We start from the raw sequence: 23127 nt of genomic DNA on the forward strand, positions 1-23127 counted from the left end.
AATGGCTTCCTCCTGTCTTAGGGCATAAGCTCATCAAAGAGGTCTACATGGCACTTGATGATTACAGGTCCTTACTTATCTTTTTAGCTTCATTTCTTGCCACCTTCCCTCTAGCATGTTGTGCTTTTGCCACACTGAATTTCTTTCAATCTCTGAGATGAATCCTGTCTTTCCACCTTGGACAACCACAACCGTCCTTTCTGGGGCTGGAACAATTTTCCTGCTATCCCTGGGCCCTATCACCATTGCAAAGTGCATGTACTCATGCAGCACAGACATTCCCTTGCTTGTCAGCGCTTCCTAATTCTACGGCATGGGTGTCCAGTCTTTTGGCAGAAGTTTGATAAATACCAAGGTTAGATGCTGTTTTTTTTCAACTATGACTACAATCCTCTACATTATATGTTCCATGATTGCTTCATACATTATCATAAAGTTAACAAGCCTTTTAAAGAAGAGTTATGACGACTTATGACATTGCCACAAAAAGTTGGAGATGATGATCTTTCCTATCTGATTGCAGTATAATATTACATTTTATGTTACATGAGGAATTATATTCACAAGTCTCACTCACCTTAGATAAATATTATCTTTCAGGATAATTAATAAGGTTAAAAATATCTTAGTACTTCAGAGACCATAAAATAATATGAGAAACTGTTTCTTCAGGATGCAGTTTTAAAATTTTACATTAAAAGTTTAAGGGCCCATCTGCCACTGATTAAAGTAACTGGAAATTCTAATATAATTATACTACAATAAACATGTGGTTGCAGAAGTGAAACATTAAAGCATAAAGACATATAGTACTACTGAATTTTTTAATTAGAACTAAAAACATATGAGGATACAAAATACATTTAAAAAGCACTTCAAGTTTATAAAGGATAGTGTTCTTCTAGCCTAAAGAAAGCATATCTACAATGACTTTATTATAGCAAATTAAAATTTTGATAAGAGTAACTAAGCTGTAAAGAGTTCTTCCAAGTAGAGTATGTTATATTTATCTCTCTTCCAATGAAATCAAAGACCAAATATCCTATGTCCCTGTTTCCACTCCTCCTTTAACAATGCAGGCTTCTCTGTTTTGAGTTTTCCCAGTTACGTTTTGTCTTCTGAATTGATTAAACAATTTCACATCAAGATGACTTACAACTTCATATCCATTAGAATGTGAAGCACCAGAAAATATAAGAAAATGGGAGAAACTGGAACCCTTGTGCATTGCTAGTGGGCAGGTAAAATGGTACAGCGGCTGTGGAAAATGATATGGCTATTCCTCAAAAAATTAAACAGGGAAATACAATATATTCTAGCAATTACACTTCTAGGTATACACCCAGAAGAAGTAAAAGTAGAACTCAAACAATATCTGTACACCCATGTTTGTAGCAACATTATTCAAAATATCCAAAAGGTGGAAGCAACCCAAGTGGCCACTGATGGAAGAATGGATAAACAAAATGTAGTATATACATGCAACGAATATTATTTGGCCTAAGAAAGAAATTCTGACACATGATGCAATGTGTATGAACCTTGAAAACATGCTGAGATAAGCCAGCCACAAAAGAACCAATATTCTATGATTCTGTTTATGAGACACCTAGAGTAGTCAAATTAAAACAGAAAGTAGAATGGTGGTTTCCAGGGAATCAAGGGAGGGACATACAGACAATTAGTGTTTACTGTGTAGAGTTTCAGTATGGTAAGATAAAAAAGCTCTGGAGATGGATAGTGATGACGGTTACACACAATGTGATTGTGATGAATGTCAACGAACTATAAACTTAAAAATAGTTAAAATGGTAAAATTTATGTTATGTATATTTTACAAAATATAAATTTATAAACAATAATTTTAAATTATTTTCATTATTTAAAATGAAAAAAGACTACTTATATCTTGGTGTTTACACAGACACAGGGAGGGGAACAACACACACTGGGCATGTTGGGTGGCAGTGGGGTGTGTGGAGGGGAGGGAGAGCATAAGGACAAATAGCTAATGCATTCAGGGCTTAAAACCTACATGGCGGGTTGATAGGTGCAGCAAACCACCATGGCACACATATACCTATGTAACAAACCCAAACCTAGGTGCCAGGTTGATAGGTGCAGCAAACCACCATGGCACATGTATACCTATGTAACAAACCTACACATTCTGCACATGTATCCTGGAACTTTTTTTTTTTTTTTTTTTTTGAGATGGAGTTTCACTTTTGTTGCCCAGGCTGGAGTGCAATGGTGCTGTCTCAGCACCGCAACCTCCACCTTCTGGGTTCAAGTGATTCTCCTGCCTCAGTCTCCTGAGTAGCTGGGATTACAGGCATGCGCCACCACACCTGGCTAATTTTGTATTTTTAGTAGAGATGGGGTTTCTTCAGGTTGGTCAGGCTGGTCTTGAACTCCTGACCTCAGATGATCCACCTGCCTCAGCCTCCCAAAGTGCTGGGATTACAGGTATGAGCCACCGCACCCAGCCAATATCCTGGAACTTAAAGTAAACTGAAAACAAACAAACAAACAAAAAAAGGACTTGGGTGTTTGATTCCTGTTATAAGTGTTGGTATTTTAAAGAATAAACAAAAGGGGAATCCTTACTAAAACTTCCATTTAAACTTCCAGTGGTGAAAATTGAAAATGAAGTGAGCAGCAAAAAAAAATTTGAGTCTTTGAATATCATTCTCTCATATTTATTCAGACATAGCCCCACCCATGTAGTTGGTACACAAGGGTAAGATATAAACCTTTATTATCTCTAACTGGACAGGTACAAAAGGTCACTTTATTGACCATCTGGTGTCCACTCCAGTACACCCCAAATTTTCAGTTTATAAACACCTAAAGTCTCCATCCAAAAAAACTATTAGAACAGATAAATGCATTCAGTAAAGTTTCAAGATACAAAATCAATGTACAAAAAATTAGCAGCATTTCAATATACCAATAATGATCAAGTGAGAAACCAAATCAATAACTCAATCCCATTTATAATAGGTACAGAGAAAAAAAAAAACACCAAGGAATACGTTTAAGCTAGGGAGGAAAAGATCTCAAGAAGGAAAACTAAAAAATACTGATGAAAGAAATCACAGATGGCACAAACAAATGGAAAAGCATCCCAGGCTCATGAATTGGAAGGATAAAAATAGTTTAAATGATCATACTGCCCAAGGCAATGTATATAGATTTAATACAATTCCTGTCAAATTACCAATGCCATTCTTCACAGGATTAGAACAAATAATCCTAAAATTTATATGGAAGCAAAAAAGAGCCTGAATAGCCAAAGTAATCCTAAGCAAAAATGATAAAGCTAGAGGTATCACATTACCTGACTTCAAATTATATAAGACTATAATAATCAAAACAGCATGATATTGGTTCAAAAATAGACACATACATCAATGGAAGAATAAATAACCCAGAAATAAAGTCACATTATTACAACCAAGTGATCTTTGACAAAGTCAACTAAAAAATACATTGGGGAAAGGACACCCTATTCAAGAAATGGTGCTGGTAAAATTGTAAAGCCATATGCAGAAGAATAAAACTGGACCCCTATATCTCACTGTATGTAATAATTAACTCAAGATGGATTAAAGACTTAAACTTAAGACCTGAAACTACAAAAATCCTAGAAGAAAACCTAGGAAAAACTCTTGTGGACATTGGCCTAGGCAAAGAATTTACAGATAAGCCCTCAAAAGGAAATGCAATGAAAACAAAAATGGACAAATGAGATCTCATTAAACTGAAAAGCTCCTGCACAAGATAAGAAATAATTAAAGGAACAAACAGACAACTTACCAAATGGGAGAAAATATTTGCAAACATGCATCTGACAAAAGGTTAATATCCAGAATTTATTAGAAACGCAAACAACAAGAAAAAAACAAATAATCCCATTAAAAAGTGGGCAAAGGACATAAGTGGACATTTTTCAAAACAAGACACACAAGCAGCCAACAAACATATGAAAAAATGCTCCACGTCACTAATCACCAAAGAAATGCAAATTAAAACCACAATGAAACACCATCTTACACATCAGAGTGGCTACTGAAATGTCAAAAACAATAGACGTTGGTGAGGATGCAGAGAAAAGGGAACACTTATACAATTAGTGGAAATATAAGTTAGTACACCCTCTATGGGAAACAGTCTGGAGATTTCTCAAAACTAAAAATAGAACTACCCTTCAGTTCAGCAATCCAACTACTATCTACCCAAACAAAAAGAAATCATTGTATCAAAAAAGATACACACATTCATTATGTTTATGGCAGCACTGTTTACAGTAACAAAGTCATGAAATAAACATAAATGTCCATCAATAGATGATTGGATTGAAAATATGGGAAATATATATATATATACATACACACACCGTGGAATACTACTCAGTCATATAAAAGAATGAAATCATGTATTTTGAAGCAATGTGGATGGAATTGGAGGCCATTATCCTAGCGAAATGACTCAGAAGCAGAAAGTCAAAAACCACATGTTCTCACTTGTAAATGGGAGCTAAACTATGGATAGCAATGGTCATCCAATAGACATTGGAGATGCTGATAGGTGGGAGGATGGGATAGGGGTGAGGGATGAAATGATATCTATTGTGGACAATGTACATTATTGAGGTGACAGCTACACTGAAAGTCCAGACTTCAGCACAATATAACTATCCATGTAAAACAACTAACTACTATCGCTAAATCTATAAAAACAAACTTAATACAAACATTAAAAATAAAATAAAATTAGTTTTAGTAAATTTGACTCACAAGGAATTTAGCAACATATGCTAAATATTATATGTTAATAACTTAAAAGTTTTGGTTTACAGAAAAAAATAAAAATTCAACATGTGTTATTTAAAATGACAGATTAAGAACTATTCAACAGGTAGATAAAATAATTTTGTAAAATATATTTCAGTTGTCTAATGATGTTATGGACTAAATTGTGTCCCTTTGAAATTCATATGTAGAAGTTCAAACCACCACTGTATCTTAATTTGGAAATAAGGCCTTTAAGGAGGTAATTAATATTAAATGATGTCATAAGGGTAGGGTCCTAATCCAATATGATACCAGGGATGCATTAGCACAGAAGAAAGACAACATGGACAGGCACAGTGGCAGACACCTGTAATGCCAGCAGTTTGGGAGGGTAAAGTGGGCAGATCACCTAAGGTCAGGAGTTTGAGACCAGCCTAACTAATATGGTGAAACTTCGTCTCTACTAAAAATACAAAAATTATCCAGGCACAGTGGCAAGCATCTGTAATCCCAGCTACTCAGAAGGCTGAGGCACAAGAATCACTTAAACCCGGCAGGTGGAGGTTGCAGTGAGCTGAGATCACGCCATTGCAGTCCAGCCTGAGCAACAGAGTGAGACTCCATCTCAAACAAAAAGAAGAAAGACAATGTGAGGACACAATGAGAAGGTAGCAGTCTGCAAGCCAAGGAAAGCGGTCTCAGTAGAAACCAATGCTGCTAGCAACTTTATCTTGGACTTCCATTCTCCAGAACAGTAAGAAAATAAATTTTTGTTATTTAATCCATCCAGTCTGTGGTATTTTGTAATAGCAGCAAATGGCAAGTCCAGGAAAAAAAAAATCAGTGATATGAAAAGAGAGAAAAAGATAAAGAAGATGAAGGACAGGACAGACATATTCGCACACAGAACAGAACATGTAGGAGATGCAAGAAACCCAGACATATTTACAGACACTGAGAAACACAATATTGTAAAATAGCATTACATGGTCTTTTAAGAAATTGTTGCTAAAGATGTCTGAATAACATGAGTTTCTTCTGCTATTCACATGTATATATTAGGACATGCTTTGAGAAATAGATGAATTTAAAGTACCAATTCTGCTTTAGTATCACAAGTTCTCATGTCCTGGATTAGAGCCTTCATTCAGAAAACCATCAACATGTGGTCATAAAACTGCTCTTATATTTTTTAATCCTTTCATTATTATGCCTTTAACAGATATCTACATTCTCCCCTTGCCTTCATTATGTTTTCTTGATAGCCTATATACCATGACAAAAATAGTTGAGGTGCTAACACATTTGGGGCAAACCATGTGATGATCACTTCAACTAATGCTCTTCAAATAAAAAATGACACGCATATTGTGGGATTGGGTGATCAGCAAGATTTACACAAGACACAAGAACAGAACTAAAGCATTGCTTCAGAAAAAAATGAATTTCAGTGGAGAACTATCTTAGGACTGAAATAGGTCCATAGTAAAATCTCAAGTGCTTTCATCAAAATTAACCCAATAATTTACTGGAAAAATGATAATTCAAATCTACATCCAGTTTTATAAATACTTACAGTATAATAATCCCGAAATATTGATGATGATTGAGAGAAGGTAACTCGACCAGAGTCATAAGCCAAAGAGAAAGACCTTGTCGGCACAAATCCTCTCCAGTCATAGAATGCTTTGTCTGTTAGAAATATCAATGCAGGTTAAAACAATATTTATCCGGGAAAAGTACACACTGACTATATTGCTTAATGTTGCAAAGAGTAAAGCAAATCATCTTTACGGCCTCACTATTCTGTATTAAAATCACATCTTGTCATCTAATCAGAGAGAAATGAAGAAATGATAGGACTGCATAGAGAGAGAGGCTTCAATTAACTGGCGCCTTCATATGGTAAGGCTCTCATGTTTTTATTGCACAGTGTGCCCATCAGAAAACGAATAGGTTCATTCTCTTCACTATCTCCTCCTGAAGAACATCAACCTCTTTTTCTTTAAAGGAGGCTTAAAGCAAAATCATATTTGCGAATAGCACTTATAAAAATAAAAGGAAAACCTCTCTGTATTACACACTTTAAAAGAAAATTCAGTATTTTATAAGGCACATGTTTCGATATTGCAAAGTAAATTAAATTATGAAAAGTGTTTAAGGTAAATAGGTTGAAAGCACAAAAGGTTAGCCAGCATCGCCACATATTTCTTCTGTCTCATGGCAGTTGGTACATAAGATTTCTACAGGAACCTTTTTTCTTTAATCATAGGAAGGAGATTTAAGATTGATTTGTCCATTTTTTTCTCAGAGATATTAATCATTTAAAAAGAAGAAAATTCAGTTCAATCCTCCCATCCAAATGAACCCAACTATTTTCATATTTCCAATTTTCCTTCATATATGTATATATGTGTATCTATATAGTCTTTCCTGAAACTTTCAATGTAATAAAGTCATCCATGGACTGCTTAGTTGTATATAAATTTATAGAAAACTCAAGAAGTAATAAATTCTCTCACTTCACTGCTTCAATTTATTTACAGGATCATAAGTTGAGTGGTCTATGGGGAGGCGACGAAGTAACATAAAACAATAAAAAGGTAATGTTATCTCAGAGACATTCTAATCATTACATACACATTCTACTTCATCCATTTCAGTCAAGAGTCTCTGCACTCTTTCAAAAAGGCAAAATCTCTTGAAGAGGCAACACAATCACATATTTCAATCAAAATTCAATGTGAATCAGTGGAATTCTTTTTTTTTTTTTTTTGGAGACATAGTCTCACTCTTTCTCCCAGGCTGGAGTGCAGTGGCGGGATCTCGGCTCACTGCATTGCAAGCTTCCCCTCGCGGGGTTCATGCCATTCTCCTGCCTCAGCCTCCTGAGTAGCTGGGACTACAGGCACCTGCCACCACGTCCGGCTAATTTCTTGTATTTTTTAGTAGAGACGGGGTTTCACAGTGTTAGCCAGGATGGTCTCGAACTCAAAATTCTTTAATGGAAGCAAAGGCCAATAACAAGTAGCTTGTAGAGAATCTGAGCATTTTAGTACCTAAGAAGAAGATAGCAAGGAAAAGGCCATGCCCTTTATATTTTCATTTGGCAGCTTTATAAGATCAAGGGAGTATAAAAGAGTAACACAAGAGTTATTAAGATGTATACACGCTTACATTTCTTATGAAGCCCTCTTAATGAATTCAAAGCATTCTCCAACTTATCAGCATTATTCCTGACCTACCCACTCCCCTTAATGCACCATTACATACAATAAACGATATCTCATATTTTAGATAATCGTGCTTCTCTTTCCAATCTTCTTTTTGAATTTATAAACTGTTTCAAGGCAAGGACTATAACTTACCTGGAACAGCTCTGTGTTTCTGATTTATTAGCAATGTGAATGAGGTAGCTATGAAAACACTGGTGAATAAGAAGGAGGATACTGAACATTCCCAACACAAAGAAAAGACAAATGTCTGAGATGATAAATACATTAACTACCCTGATCTGATCACTATATATTATATGTATAAAAACATCACTCTGTACTCCCATGAATGTGTACAATTATTATTTATTAATTTAAAAAATAAAATTAAATAAATAAATAAAATTCCTCTGTGATTAAAAAAAGAATTGGTCTGAAAAGGTTAAATCTTACAGGCAAAGAGGTTATCTTCTTGATACTGAAGAGTCCAACCCAATATATGAAACTAAAACCTACACGACTTATTTTTCCAATAGTGTCCAGAGCATTTTCAAATGTTTTATCTTGTTTACTCACAAAGCAGACTCACAGAGTTGAAAACACCATGCATTATTTTCTCCCAGTATATAGGTATCATACTAGAAAATATAGCTATAACTTTTCTGGAAGCAGTAAAGCCTCCACTAAAATCCTCAAGGTAATCATTCACATACTGATGTATGCTAATGACTCCCCCTTAGAAGCCAGGCACAGAAGGTGACAAGCAACAAATTCCAATTTATTCCACAAAGTCGGTCGAAAGTTACAAGCTAATAGTTTGATGACGACCAAAGTCATTAATCAGACTAAATCTTCACAAACCCTTCCTGGAGTCAACAATCTTCACAGATAATGCCACATAGAAATAAAGTTTCTGAATCCCAGGGGTGTGTGTGTGTGTGCGTGCGTGTGTGTGTGTACACATCTGCACAAGAGTAGGCTATATATTGATAGATGGAACAGAAATCTTGTCAGTAATCCCAGTTATCAGTCAGCAGGACAGAAGAAAATATCGTAAGAGTAAACAAATCTGAGGAAAACTCAATATCAAGATTTGGAAAGAAACCAAAATGGTCACCTCAGTTTAACAAGGAGTTAAAAAGTAGCTATCCTTGAACATAAAAAAATTTGTTAATTAACTACTCATACTGATATCTGATTTTGCATTTCTTCAATATTTCAGACTATCATCAAAAAATATTAATTCATGTTAGCGTGCTGCCTTTCTGCATATCTAATTTGCATATCGACTTAAAAGTCTTTCGCTTGCTTTGTATGCACCATAAAACTGAATATAATGGTGTGCCCCAAGTGTCTGTGTGCACGCACACGCGTGTGCTCCTGGATTAGAAACTGATTTGGCATTGACTACAAGGCTAACCAACAAAACTGTAAAAGTGAAAGGTCCCATAGAATCCAACAGAAATAAATACATGAAGAAACACAAAATCCTTAAAAATTGACTTTTAAAATTCTTATTTTAGATATTTTCACCAGACCATCTCCCCTCATTTTCTAGCATCATCTTGATGTTTATAATGATAATCATTTTTCAATTTTATTTTCTGTTTTTATTCAAATTTATGTAGTTGACAATTAGCCAATTATTTACATAGGTGGGAGACATTTCCAAAACCTAATAAGCAGTTGTTATTTTAGAAGCTTAAATTATACAAATGACTCACAGAAAACTGAAAAGATCGTATATGACAGGTGATAATGTCAGGGAATGAGAAACAAGGGAAAGAAAAAGGAAGGAAAGAAAAATTCTTAGGTAGTCAAAACAGTCCCCACATCTGTAATTTTTGTAGTGACAAATATTATCTTCGTATCGCAAATGAATAGATTGGTTCAATTCACCTGGATATCAGCAAAAGACCCAAAGGCAATAGTAGTTCAGCGTTTAAAAATACACTGTTTCAGTCAACTTAGAAACCAAATGCTCTTAAGAAATAGTCTGTATATCTGCCTTCCAGAGTAGAAGGAAGTTCAAATGAAAATGAATCTTTATTAGGATATGATAAAACCAAAGATATTACTGGGTTTAGTGGTCCTGTGTCCCTAGAGCCTCTTTTATGCCAAGCTCGTTCTGTTTCCCTTTTATCAATTCTCTTGTATCAATTAATTCTTTGAGTTAATTGCACATGCAGTTTTAATCTGTTGGTAATTACAAACTAGGAGACAGAATTAGCAGTTCTTAGTTTGATTATCTATATAATTAAAAGGGGTGGTAAACTAGAGTTGACAAATAGCATCTTAATCATTTGAATAATCAAACCCCAGAAGCTTGCTTGGGTGGCTGAATTCCATCTGTTACATTAGTTTAAATTTCAGAATTAATGACTGAAATGTCCATTTAAATCAGTTCTTATGTGTTGAATTTATAGTACAAAATGAACAAGGCATATACTCTAAAATTACTTAAACCACCTTCTTTTGTTTGTTTATAATAAGCTGTTTCCAAAAAGATTTAATTAAAACAAAGATTTGTAGAGTAGAAAAAGTAATATATTTTGCTCGCCCATTGGAAGTGTTCATGGAGGTGATATCTCTATAACAAAGACTGATAAACAAGAGAAAAGTATAAGAAGCTTGTTTATCAAAGTTTTGTGTAACATGGGAAGCTTCAGAAATGAAGACCCAAAGACTCAGGGAAAACTATATTTTTTATGAAGAATGGACAGTCATGTAGAAGTATGATTGGACAAAAATGCAGTATGACCTTATGATAGTAAACTAGGGGAAACTCAGCAAGGCCTATTTCTTCAGATTTGTCTTCGCTTCCAGGTATGGGGCAGGACATTTGTCACAAGAGAGTCTTCAGGAGGGAAGGTAGGACGTCAGAGAGTGAATTTCCTGGGTTTTATGGCTAGCTTTGGAGTAAAGGAATTCTAGTTTCTATGTCCAGCTTCGAGGGAGAAAAATCCAGAGAGAGCTTTCTGCTTCTACTGTCCTCTCAATCCTTGCAGCTCAAAATACTCAGTATGCCAAGAGACCACATTTTTGGGGTATCGTGTTCTGAGTCCTGACAGATTCGATAGACTAAATTATGTACATCTAGTGAATGCCGGTTAATAATAATGGATACCGTTTCTATGTTATAAAAAATCTAAGAAATATGGATAATTCTTTTCATACTATATTCTGTTTAACACTTTGTGTGCTGTGATGGTTAATAATGAGTGTCAACTAGATTGGATTGGAGAATACAAAGTATTGATGCTGGGTGTGTCTGTGAGGGTGTTGCCAAAGGAGATTAGCATTTGAGTCAGTGGAATGGGAAAGGCAGACCCACCCTTAGCCTGGATGGGCACAATCTAACCAGCTGCCAGCATGGCTAGAATATAAGCAGGCAGAAAAATATGAAAAGAGAGACTGGCCTAGCCTCTCAGCCTACATCTTTCTCCCATGCTGGATGCTTCCTGCCCTCGAACATCAGACTCCAAGTTCTTCAGTTTTGGAACTTGGATTGGCTTTCCTTGCTCCTCGGCCTGCAGACAGCCTATTGTGGGACCTTTGTGGGATCTTGTGATTCTGTGAGTTATACTTAATAAACATATATATATATATGAGTTTATAGCAAGTAAGACATACTTTTAATCCTTTTTCGGCTATCTGAAGAAACCAGAGGTTTGTAGATAGAGAGCAAATACTAAGAAGCAAATAAGCTTAAGGTAAGTCAGAATATATAAGGGAATTCATTCTGACCAGAAAAGAATGTGATATAGAACAGTAGCATTACTGTTGCGTAACATCTTTCTGAATTGCCAAGTATTCGAACAGTTGGGAAGATACTTTGAAGCTAATAGTAGATTAAAAAATCTTCAAGAAAATAATGACTTCTGGTTCAATATGGTCTGTTGAGGCATATGAGGCAGCCCCTTTACAACCTCAATAAATACTATAATGACAAAGGAGAAGATGAAAATCTCAAGGTCACAAAAAATAAATCTAATTTATTTACCAATTTGCAATTGAGAAGAAAATTTAATTAGGATAATGGAAATGAATTGAAGAAAGCAATCAGTGACTTTTACATAATAATATACTCACCCCTCCCTAATCTGCAAAACGGTAGAAAGATGCTTAATATCTCCCAAGGAAAAAATACAGAAAAAAAAAAGAATGAAAAATGTTTCTCTACAATGTAGGTGCTGCTTTAAAATAACTGATTCCCTTTTCCTACCTTCATCTACCACAATTCACGTAGACACTACAGCTCCAGGACAACAACTAGGAAAGAAAGCAGCCCTGACTTCAGCAGCAGTATTTGATACAGTCCTATGGAAAGGAAAGAATTCTGTGTGGAGGCTGGGAAGGGCAGGTATTGATAACAATGCATAATGGAGATTGTAATTTTTCATGAGCTAAATAGCTGAAAATAATAAGAACGAAGGTGTAGAATAGGCAAGTCTCCACCTTAGCAGAGCTCAACTGTTTGAGACAGATGTCTGCAAGTTATTGGGAATTAGGCAGAGAACCAGGCATCGACACCTGATCATCAACTATAGAACTAGATTTTTCTCAGGGCTGAGAAAAATCCACACGTTCTTTCTATTTGTAATCACTCACTGCATAGATCAATTTCTCCTTATCTGGGGCAGCGTAAATAAACTAGGGCCTATATTAATCATGGTAATACTTGTTAACACTTATTGAAGGCTCAAATTACTAAACAATTTACACACATTACCTGACCTATGCTGCAGAATAACCCTATGAGGCGGATGTTCCATTTGACAGAGGAGAAAACTTATTATGTCCCTTGCTCAAGTTCAGACAGAGGGTAAGAAGTTGTGTGAACCCAGATCTATCTTGAAGCTTACCTGTGACTGACAAAAGGGAAAGGGTCTCTGGTAGACCAGTCAGAAAGAGAACCATGTCCTAATCCCTGGAACCTATAAATGTTAGCTTATATGGCAAAAGAGACTTTGCAACTGTGATTAAATGAAGGATTCTGAAATGGGGAGGGAGATTATCTGGGACTGTCCTGGTGGGCCCCACATGTAATTACAAGTGTCCTTACAAGAGAGGCAGAGGGAGACTTTACTACAGAAGAGAAGATGTGATGAGGCAAAAAATAGAATGGAGTGATGTGAAAAAGGGCTCCTGAGCCAAGGAATGCAGGTGGCCTCCAGAAGCTGGAAAAGACAAGGAAAGAGATTCTTCCCTAGTGTCTCTGGAAGGAACTACTCCTGCAGACACCTTGACTTAATTCAGTGAAATTGATTTCAAACTTCTAGCCTCTACAAATATAAGAAAAAATTGGGGATTGTTTCAAGTTACCAGGTTTTCGGTAATTTGTTACAGCAGCCTTAGGGAAACTAACACAGTCTACAATTCTAAAAATTCAGTAAAAGTGTTTAAGTCTAAAAATATTCTGCTAGACACATGGGAAAATTATAGAAAAGTGCTTGGCATTCTCACTATATTATAGTAAGCCAACTCCTTGAAATAGAAGTCAAAACAATAAGGAAATAACTAAGAGTTTAACAATAATAATAATTGTAAGTCAAATAAAATGAAAATTAGCATTTTAAAAGGGAAGAAATACAAAGAAACCAAAAATGTAATGGCAGAATAAAAATGTACTTCAGAGTTAGTAGGAGTATAAGTGACAGCATAGAATATCAAATGACTGGATTTGGCAAGCACTCCTAGAATGCAGAAGAAAAGCATCAAAGATGAGAATTATAAGAGAGAAGATTATAGATTAAAGAGCACAAAAAATAAATATCCATCAAAGGAACCACACACATTACTGAAGATGAAACTAGAACAATCAGAAATGAAGAAAATATGCTATGTAATAATTTCCTGAGCTGAACAAAAGATTTGAATCATCTGACTATTGGAGTTTATTGAATTTTGGGGCAAGTTTATTAAAAGAGACTTGCATACAAATATATTCTGCAAAATTACAGGAGTAAAGAAAATTTAAATGATAAGAATAAAGAAAATTTCATACATATTCAAGAAGAAAAACATCTGCAAAGGTATAAACTCCAGGTTATTCTCAAATTTCTTCTGTGAAACAGCAAAAGAATCAACAAATAATAGACCACCAACAGAATTTTCAGGAAAGTGAAAAGTTAAATAAATTTTATAACCAAACTGTCTTCAATGTGTAAAGGCCAGGAAAAAAATCATTATCAAATATACCAATGCTCTGAAAATTTGCTCAGAAAACACTTAACTGAAGACTGAAGCATGAATCAATAAAAGAATTTAGAAACCACGGTATAAGAGAACTAGCAATTCTTTGCCTCACCAGTATACTCAGTTCTCACAGGATCAGGTGCAGTTACATGGATACTACAGCTTGGTCTTAAAGTGTGGTCCTGCCTGGCTTCACCTCACAGTTTCTATTCTGCATATTCTACTTTCTTAGGAACCAAACCATTTTCTTCCCCTAGGGTATAAACTTGAACTTACTCACAGTTCAAATGAAATGAGCTTTCAAACGGATTTCTGTTCTATGATTATCCAAAGAAACAATAACCAGTTTGTACTGTTAGGCACTTGCAAAGACTAAACATTTTATTTGGTTTAGAACATGTACCCAGAGACCCAATATAATGGCGATTTTTATTTTCTTATAACTTAAATATGAATTTTCTCTGTTTTAGCAACTCAAACTGAATCACTTGAATCATGACCATGCCCTTCACAAAGCTCTTCCTTATATCATGGGAGCAGCCTCTGGGTGATCCTATAAAGCTGGGTGGCTTAACTAAGAGAAAAAAAAAATTACAAGCAATTGTCTTTGGGCAGCAGAATACTAGGTGGCTGTCATGATAATGTTCTGTATTTTCCAAATGTTTTGCAATTAATCATAACTAATGGCAATTTTAGAGAAAACACATTAAAAATAAGTCTTTATAATTTTATGTAAAAATGGGCAAAAATTATGTAAAAATTATGAGCAAAGCAAGGTATGGAGAAAGCCAAAATGAAGTTAGGAAATGTTTGCCTCTTAAGGGAACACATTAGATTGAGACTAAATTTTATCATCTTTTTCTAAAGGAGAACATTTTGTATTATGTAAAGGAAGAAAATAAAATTTGTTAAACTCCTTTAATAAAGAGTACATAATAAAATGAATGTTTCCTTTAAATATGCCCTCCATGGCACCTTTGAGGGAGTGGGTGTGCAGTTGGGGGTGGGGGTGGGCAGTGTGTGAACCACAGTATCATTAGGTAAAAGTAAGAACTCACATTACCTTCCCAGGAAGGGAGACAGACAGCCTGCTGTGTCATAATAGCTTTACAAAACTTTGTTCTCAGGCTTACAAAGTGAAGACTCTTGATTAAGAAAATTGGAAGTCCTGATGACAAGTCTATCAAAGATTGACTCCTGCAATGTAGGGGCTACTATCTGGCTTCGTAATTTGAAAAAGCCTCTTGTATGGCAGCATATTTGTCATTTTCGTCAGGAAGCACCCTGCCAAACGCAGCTCTTGCGGGCAATGGGCTGCAAACTCCAGCAGGATTGAGACTGTGTCCCGAACAGTTTTGCTGCCTGCATAACCACAGTTACTGGAACAGGATATGCACTAATTGTGTAGCACTAATGATTGTTCTGGTGAACTAGATGATACATGTTTTATAGATGACAGTGAAGTATAGGTTTCTAAACAAGCAAGACAGAGGTCCTGGGGAAAAGTGGACACCGAGTGATAATTTAAAGGGCATATTCTTAGTAGTCTACCTGAAAAGAAGCAACAATTAACTAGTCTTTTGTTTATCTCACATAATTTGATTTTTTTAAAAAAATACTTATTCCAAGTTTATCATATATTAATGAATCATATGTACCTTACCTATTTTAGCCAAGGCTTTAATGCCTAAACTCATACATCTCTGATGAAAATGAAAATTTGAAAAGACTTTTAGGAAAGTAATTGTCAGTAATAAAAGTCTTTTAAATGTTCATATTTTTTAATACCAATTTCTAAGAGTCTTTCCTAAGAAAATTATCTGAAATGTGACTAACGGTTAACAAAATTGTTTATTATAGCATTATTTATAATAATTATACAGAAAACATTTAATATACCAAGCTTGAGACTGCTACTCTTAGCAACATCTGCTTGTAAAGTTGACCTTCAGTTGATATCTTAGAACTCAGCAGGTAAACAATTCCTGATATAAAACTTTCCCTAAATGATAAGAGTGTCTCACTATACCCAGACCAATTGTGCAAGCAATATGGTTTTTGCTGAATACCTGCTTTCCTTCCAGAAATCCAGAATGTTGGTACATGCTAGGCAGAGTATGCCTATGTGACTAGGCTCCAATAAAAATTGTGCGTACTAAGTTTTAAACATCCCAGGTATATAACACTTCACACGTGTTATATGACTTGTTGCTGGAGGAATTCAGGGCATCCTTTCTGACTCCATTGGGAGAGAACTATTGGACTCTTGCTCCCGGTTTCCTGTGGATTTCATTCCCTGTACCTCTTCCCTTTGCTGATTTTGCTTTGCAACCTTTCACTGTAATAAACCTTAGCCATGACTACAACCATATGCTAAGTACTGTGAGATCCTCTAATGAATCACCAAACTTGGGGTAGTCTTTGGGACTCCAACATAAAAATAAAACTGGAAAAAATATAAATGTAAATATAATATAAATGTCCAGAAATGGGAGACTGGGTAAATTTTACTATATCATGCATTGACTTACTCCTCAACAACAAAAGTTATGCTCATGAAATATTTTACATTATAACTGTATTGTAAGAAAAAAGTCTCATATACCTTGTGCTTTTAATTATGGACCAAAAAAAGTCCATAAACAAAAAGACTTGACGAAATTGTGCCAAAATGATAAAAGTAGTAGCTTTTGGTTTGATCGATTTTTTTTTTTTTTCTGTATTCTATTCTCTTATTTCTGAATGGGCTGATTGTGGAGTTTATGAAACCTTAAATATCTGACTTACATACAGCCACCTCTTAAGGAATGTTATTCTAATTGTTTTTTCTCCATATCAATTGCCATTGTACCTAAACCATGGTTTCACTGTGAAACCAGACTTGCCACTGAGCTTTGGAGTACAAGATTAGGAAGCAGTCTGTGAGTCTGAAGCAAATACATATGAGTTGGACATGAGTGATTAAGCACATTGGACATATTTGGCTCAAACTCTGCCCAGTTTGGTTTCTATACCACACAGAAATAACCTGATAAAATCAAATCTTACATGTTAACAGTTTAAAAGCTAGGTGAATGAATAGAAGCAGGCCATGTTAACTGAGAGGTGAACCAACCTCACCAGTTCTCTCTGAAGCTGGTTGATAATCCCAGCATTGAGAAATCTAGAACCAAGAATGACAGGGGTCAAGGGATGACTTTCCATGATATCTTCACATATAAGCTCCATCACTAAAGGAAATTTCTACAGGTTTTATAAAGAAACAGACCTGAACATTTGGTTTTCCAGAATTTCCACAATGAAGAGGTATTTGATGGGTAATGTGAAAGAATGATTAAGCTTTAGAAAACAAAAACTACCTACAAAATGCATGGTCATAAATCTTTGGTATTTTATTTATTCACAGGTTATGCATGAGCTAGAATAATGGTGCAAATTCTGAGCAAATTCAATGAGCTAGCCTTTTAGGAAACAAAATAAGAAACTAATCCCCTAAAAAAGAGTATTTTGTTATTTTCATCAGTTTTTGATGACTGGTTTGTCAGAAGATTGAAGGTCACTAATGTAACATTATCTTTACTGAAAGCTCATTGGCCGGGCGCGGTGGCTCAAGCCTGTAATCCCAGCACTTTGGGAGGCCGAGACGGGCGGATCACGAGGTCAGGAGATCGAGACCATCCTGGCTAACACGGTGAAACCCCGTCTCTACTAAAAAAATACAAAAAAAAACTAGCCGGGCGAGGTGGCGGGCGCCTGTAGTCCCAGCTACTCGGGAGGCTGAGGCAGGAGAATGGCGTGAACCCGGGAGGCGGAGCTTGCAGTGAGCTGAGATCTGGCCACTGCACTCCAGCCTGGGCGGCAGAGCGAGACTCCGTCTCAAAAAAAAAAAAGAAAGCTCATTAACATAATACATTCAAAAGAGGAAAAAAAGATCCTGGAGACAAAAACAAAGGGATAACTACAGAACAAAATTTTAGCCCTGCCTATATCTATATATTCATTCCAGATGTTTTACTTTAGAAACTAGCTTGTCACCTTACAAGGTATGAACTGTATATGACTGGTGGGAACTTCACTAAATTGTAGGCATAGTAATGTGGAGAATTAAACTAAAAATCTGTGTTAGTACTGAGAGGCTCATGAAGTCCAAGTGATAAAGCTAAAGTAAAATATAAAGATAAAAAGCAAATATCACACATAAATATAAGAAACAAGAATAGTGAAATGAGCTAAGGCAAAGACTTTCTATTATTGTGATCAATGTTTACAATTATTAGATGTATGGATTAGCCAATTTCTACCTATCCTTTTCAGTCCTCTCATCAGAAACAAAGCAAAGTGTAACACAAATCATTATTTCTACTTGTTATCAATATAAGTAAAAGACTAAGTCTTAAGAGAATGAAGAAAAATCTGAATATCAATGCTTTGGATGTTATCTATGAAGCTCAGCCACATGGATTCTGCTTCCATCATTACTAATAATTGAAAATTGATGGTACTAATAAAATATTCTAAATATGCTCTGTCTTCTCCCTCCTACACACCAACAGATCAAATTCAACTTAATTTGGTTCTTTTGAGAAACATAATATGTACTACTTTCATAGAAATTTTAAGAATTAAGAACAAAATTAAGTTTATTTTTCACTCTATCTTACTGGTCTTACTAACTACTATGTCCACATATGAACCTTCCCTCCAGTTAAACTACTCTACTACCTTAACCTAAAATAATCTCCACACAGTTGCCTAAGCCATGGTCCTCCAATAACCCATCCTCACTGATCTCTACCTTCCCAAAGTATGGGCAATTTTCAAGGCCAAGCTGTACCATTATTTTTTATCTTTCCACTCATGATGGTACATTTTAATTCAAAGGAATGTGACGATGTGATAACAAAGATAACCCTGAATCTACTCTAATTATTAAAAGGTTAAATAATTCTCAGCTTTATCTTTTCTTTTTTTTTTTTTTTTTTTTTTTGAAAAAAACTCTGACTGTTGCCCAGACTGGAGTGCAGTGACATGATCTCGGCTCACTGCAACCTCTGCCTCCCAGGTTCAAGCGATTCTCTTGCCTCAGCCTCCTGAGCAGCTGGAATTATAGGTACGCACCACCACATCTGGCTAATTTTTGTATTTTTAGTGGAGATGGGGTTTCACCATGTTGGCCAGCTGTTCTCAAACTCCCAAACTCAAGTGATCTGTCCACCTCAGCTTCCTAAAAGTGAGCTTTTTCTTTTCAGTATTTAGAAAAATATACCTTGCAATCACTTCACTGATCCTGATATGCTGACATGAATGACCATGGAGAAGGAGAACTACTAATATCCACCACAGGAACAGAAAACACCCCATTGCCTTGTACTATAGATTACAAAAGGGATTACCTTTCCTTGCATTCTAATTCAGCCACAAGACTGCAAATTCCTTATAAGACATGAATGACATCTAAAATTAATTTGTATTCCTATATACATATAGCACAGCATTTTGTATGGTCACGTTTCAAAACATGAACAAAAAGTCCTTAGTCAACACTTCTTTGCCTTTAAAACTCAGAGGACATTTTCACTTTCATTCTGTACATTTATAACAAAAGCCTTTATCCTTTTAAAAGATGGAAGCAAAAAAAGATGTAACAACTCCATCTGTATTTGAATGAAGCCTCTATCAAATATAATGAAACATGGACATTAGAACAATTACTATATATTAGTTCATATTAATATGTTGTTAATTTTAGGTGATGTATTTTGATTGTGCTTTAAGAAGAGATTCTTCATCTTTTATAAACAAGCTGAAAAATATTTATGAATGGATATCAAAGAATTTGCCTCATCTAATCCAAGCTGAGAAGGGAATTGGATGGGTGCGTGGATAAAATAATACTGGCCATGAATTCATAATTATTGGAGCTGGATGATGAATATTTGTGGATTTATTATCCTAGTTTCTTTACTTTTGTATATTTAGATTTTCCATAATAAAATGGTTTTTTACTTTGTTCCAAAATGCACAAACTTTTCCAATGCCAAGAAAAGTTTGAATTAAACATCTATTCATGAGGAAAAGAGATCAGACTCACAGCAAAACATGAATAATACTACTTTTCCAACAAAGTGTGGCTTTAAAAAACAAAGAATGGAACTGCATTATAAAGTGCTAGGAGGCACATCTAAGCAATCCCCCAAGCAACTCTCCAGATCCTCACAGGGTGACTGTTGAAAATACTGTAAACTCCTACATCAGAACTATTCTGTTAGACCAAAGCATCAGAAATGTGTTTACTTGCTTATTAGCTATCTTCTCAACTAGAATGTAAGTGCCACTAGGTCAACGTCTTTACTTTGTACTCCAGTATCTCTCCAGCAACAAGCAGTGCATCTAGCCCAGATAGCAGGTACTCAATACACATTTGTCAATTATTTCTATGTATAAAATATGCCCTCTCCTGCCTACTGCAAAGAGGTCATAAAGTATTATGAATGTTAAGCTATTAGAATACAAATTCATTTCAAAGTTTCCAATTTTATGTTCTTTTCTGAAAATAGCTTATCATTAACTTATCTATTTTGCATATTAAAAATTTACAAATAAAACCTGCATGCCTCTTCTCATGTTAGCCTTATGTCCACTGAGAGGTAGATAAAAACAAGAATTACCTCTCCAGTCCTAGAAAAGAAAGAAACTGAAACTCAGAATATATTGATAATCTGATGAGATTCCAACTCTGTTTTTTGACTCATAGTTCATTATTCTATACATTGTAGAAATACCTGTATATTTCTTTAAATTAGGGCCCATCAATTAATCAAGCATTTCCAGTACCATTATTTCTAGTAATAGAGGAAATAGATGCTGAGAGGTTGGACTCAGGCCCACAGAATACGAGATTTGAAAATAAAATGCATTACACCAACTTTTAGGTACAATATTAAGAAATATCATTTAAAAATCTTAAAATATGTAGAGTTCTATGTTTACTTTAGACATAGAAAACCATAAATAAAAAAAAGATCTTTCCCACTATAACAATGAGAACGAACCAGACAGTCTACAAAATAATGATTTCGTTTTTTAGCTAGAGTGCTATGGTCACAAGGCAATCTGATGAACTGCAATACAAAGTTGACAAACTCCTCCACAGAGACAGAACACAATACTATAATACCTTGGGCAGACCAAAGAGGAAAAGATGGCCACCACAGAAGCAGACAAGAAGAAACAGATAAAATTTTAATTAATCTTTAAAGGTCAATTGTGACCCAAATTTGAGAGTATAGAATCCTCAGAAGCCCTGGACAAAAGGGGCAGCTGCACTGACTCTCCTACTCTTATGTAAGGGCTTCCACTGACTGGCAACAAGAAAGAATCGTGGCAGGAAAGGAGACCTAAGAGAGACCTCCTCCATGACGGAGGTGTGTGGATCTTCTTTTGGTTTGGAGGTGGAGCAGAAGAACCCAGAGAAGTCTATCTCCAATCCAAACACTGCATAAATGCTGCTGAGAAGGATCAGAAAAGCCACGCATGCCCCACCTCTACACTGATACCAGGCAAGACCTGTATGCTGCTGGGGGAAGCACAAGAAACCCAAATCAGTTTATAAAGCCATTATAACCCTGACAGCAAATCAGACAAGGCAATCACAAGAAAGGAAAATTATAGACCAATGTCCTTGATGAACATAGATACCAAAATCTTTAACAAAATTCTAGCAAATTAAATATATCAATATATGAAAAATATAAGATAAAGAAGATATTGATCACTTGGGTGTACACCAAGCATGCAAGGTTGGCTTTACATGTGAAAATTAATGAATGTAACTTACTACCTTAAGAGACTAAAAGAGAAAAATCAAATAATTATTTAAATAGATGCATTATACAAAATTCAACACCCATTTACATTTTTAAAAAATACTTTTATTTATAGCAAACTGAGAATAAAAGGAAACCTTCTTATGCCAAGAAAGGGAAACTATAAACCAATAGTTAATATTAGTGAAATATTTACTATCTTGCCTAAGATTTAAAAATAAGGCAGAATGTCTATAATCACTGCTTCTATTCAGCATTGTGCTAGAGTTTCTAATCAGTTAAATAAAATAAGAAAATGATAAGTAGACATAAAATTGGGGGGCAGGGAGTACAGCTGTTTTTATTAACAGATGATATGACCATGTATGTAGAAATCCTAATGAATCCAAAAGAAAACTAGCAGAACTAGAAAGTGAATTTAGCAATGTTACAGCATACAAAGTAAATTAAAATTTAACTGCAATCTATATAGTAACTGAAACAATGAGAAAAATGTAAAATCAATATTTATAATAGTTTCAAGACTGAGTATTAAGGATAAATTTAATAAATAGCATGTAAGAACTTTACACTCAAAATATAGAACATTGAGAGACTAAAGAAGGTCTAAATTAATAAAGAGATACGCTATATTCATGGATTGAAGACTTAATTTTAAGATTGTTATTCCATGTCCCTTCAATTCATAAATAGATTCAAAGTAATCCCAACTGAAATCACAGCAGGATTCTTCTGAAAATTGACAAGATAATTTAAAATTTTACCTGGAAAGGCAAAAGACACAAGAATAACTAAAACAATCTTAAAAAGAAATAAAACTGGAGGGCATACATGACATGACTTCAAGACTTAATATAAAGCTACAGTATTAAGATAATATGCTATTAGCAAGAGGATATACAAACAGACCAATGGAACAGAAGGAGAGTACTTAAATCGACTTGCACATATAATATCAAAGACAAAGGTACCAAAGCAATTCAGTGGAGGAGGAAAAGTCTCCTCAACAAATAGTACTATCTTAAACCACACACACAAAACAATTTCAGGTGGCTCATAGGTCAAACTATGAAAGTTAAAACAACAAAG

General features: G+C 35.1%; 1 protein-coding gene across 1 annotated transcript in view; it reads right to left on the minus strand.

Annotated features, from left to right (window-relative positions):
- LOC108514446 (uncharacterized) overlaps window positions 1–23127 on the minus strand; it is a 191047-nt gene that overhangs the window by 49560 nt on the left and 118360 nt on the right. Inside the window, exon 8 of the mRNA XM_017850721.1 lies at window positions 6376–6491. Coding sequence (XP_017706210.1) covers window positions 6376–6491 — 116 coding nt within the window. The remainder of the gene's footprint in view (window positions 1–6375; window positions 6492–23127) is intronic.

Source organism: Rhinopithecus bieti, unplaced genomic scaffold, assembly GCF_001698545.2.
Source record: "Rhinopithecus bieti isolate Rb0 unplaced genomic scaffold, ASM169854v2 scaffold_2451, whole genome shotgun sequence".
In the NCBI taxonomy this organism is placed as follows: Eukaryota; Metazoa; Chordata; class Mammalia; order Primates; family Cercopithecidae; genus Rhinopithecus; species Rhinopithecus bieti.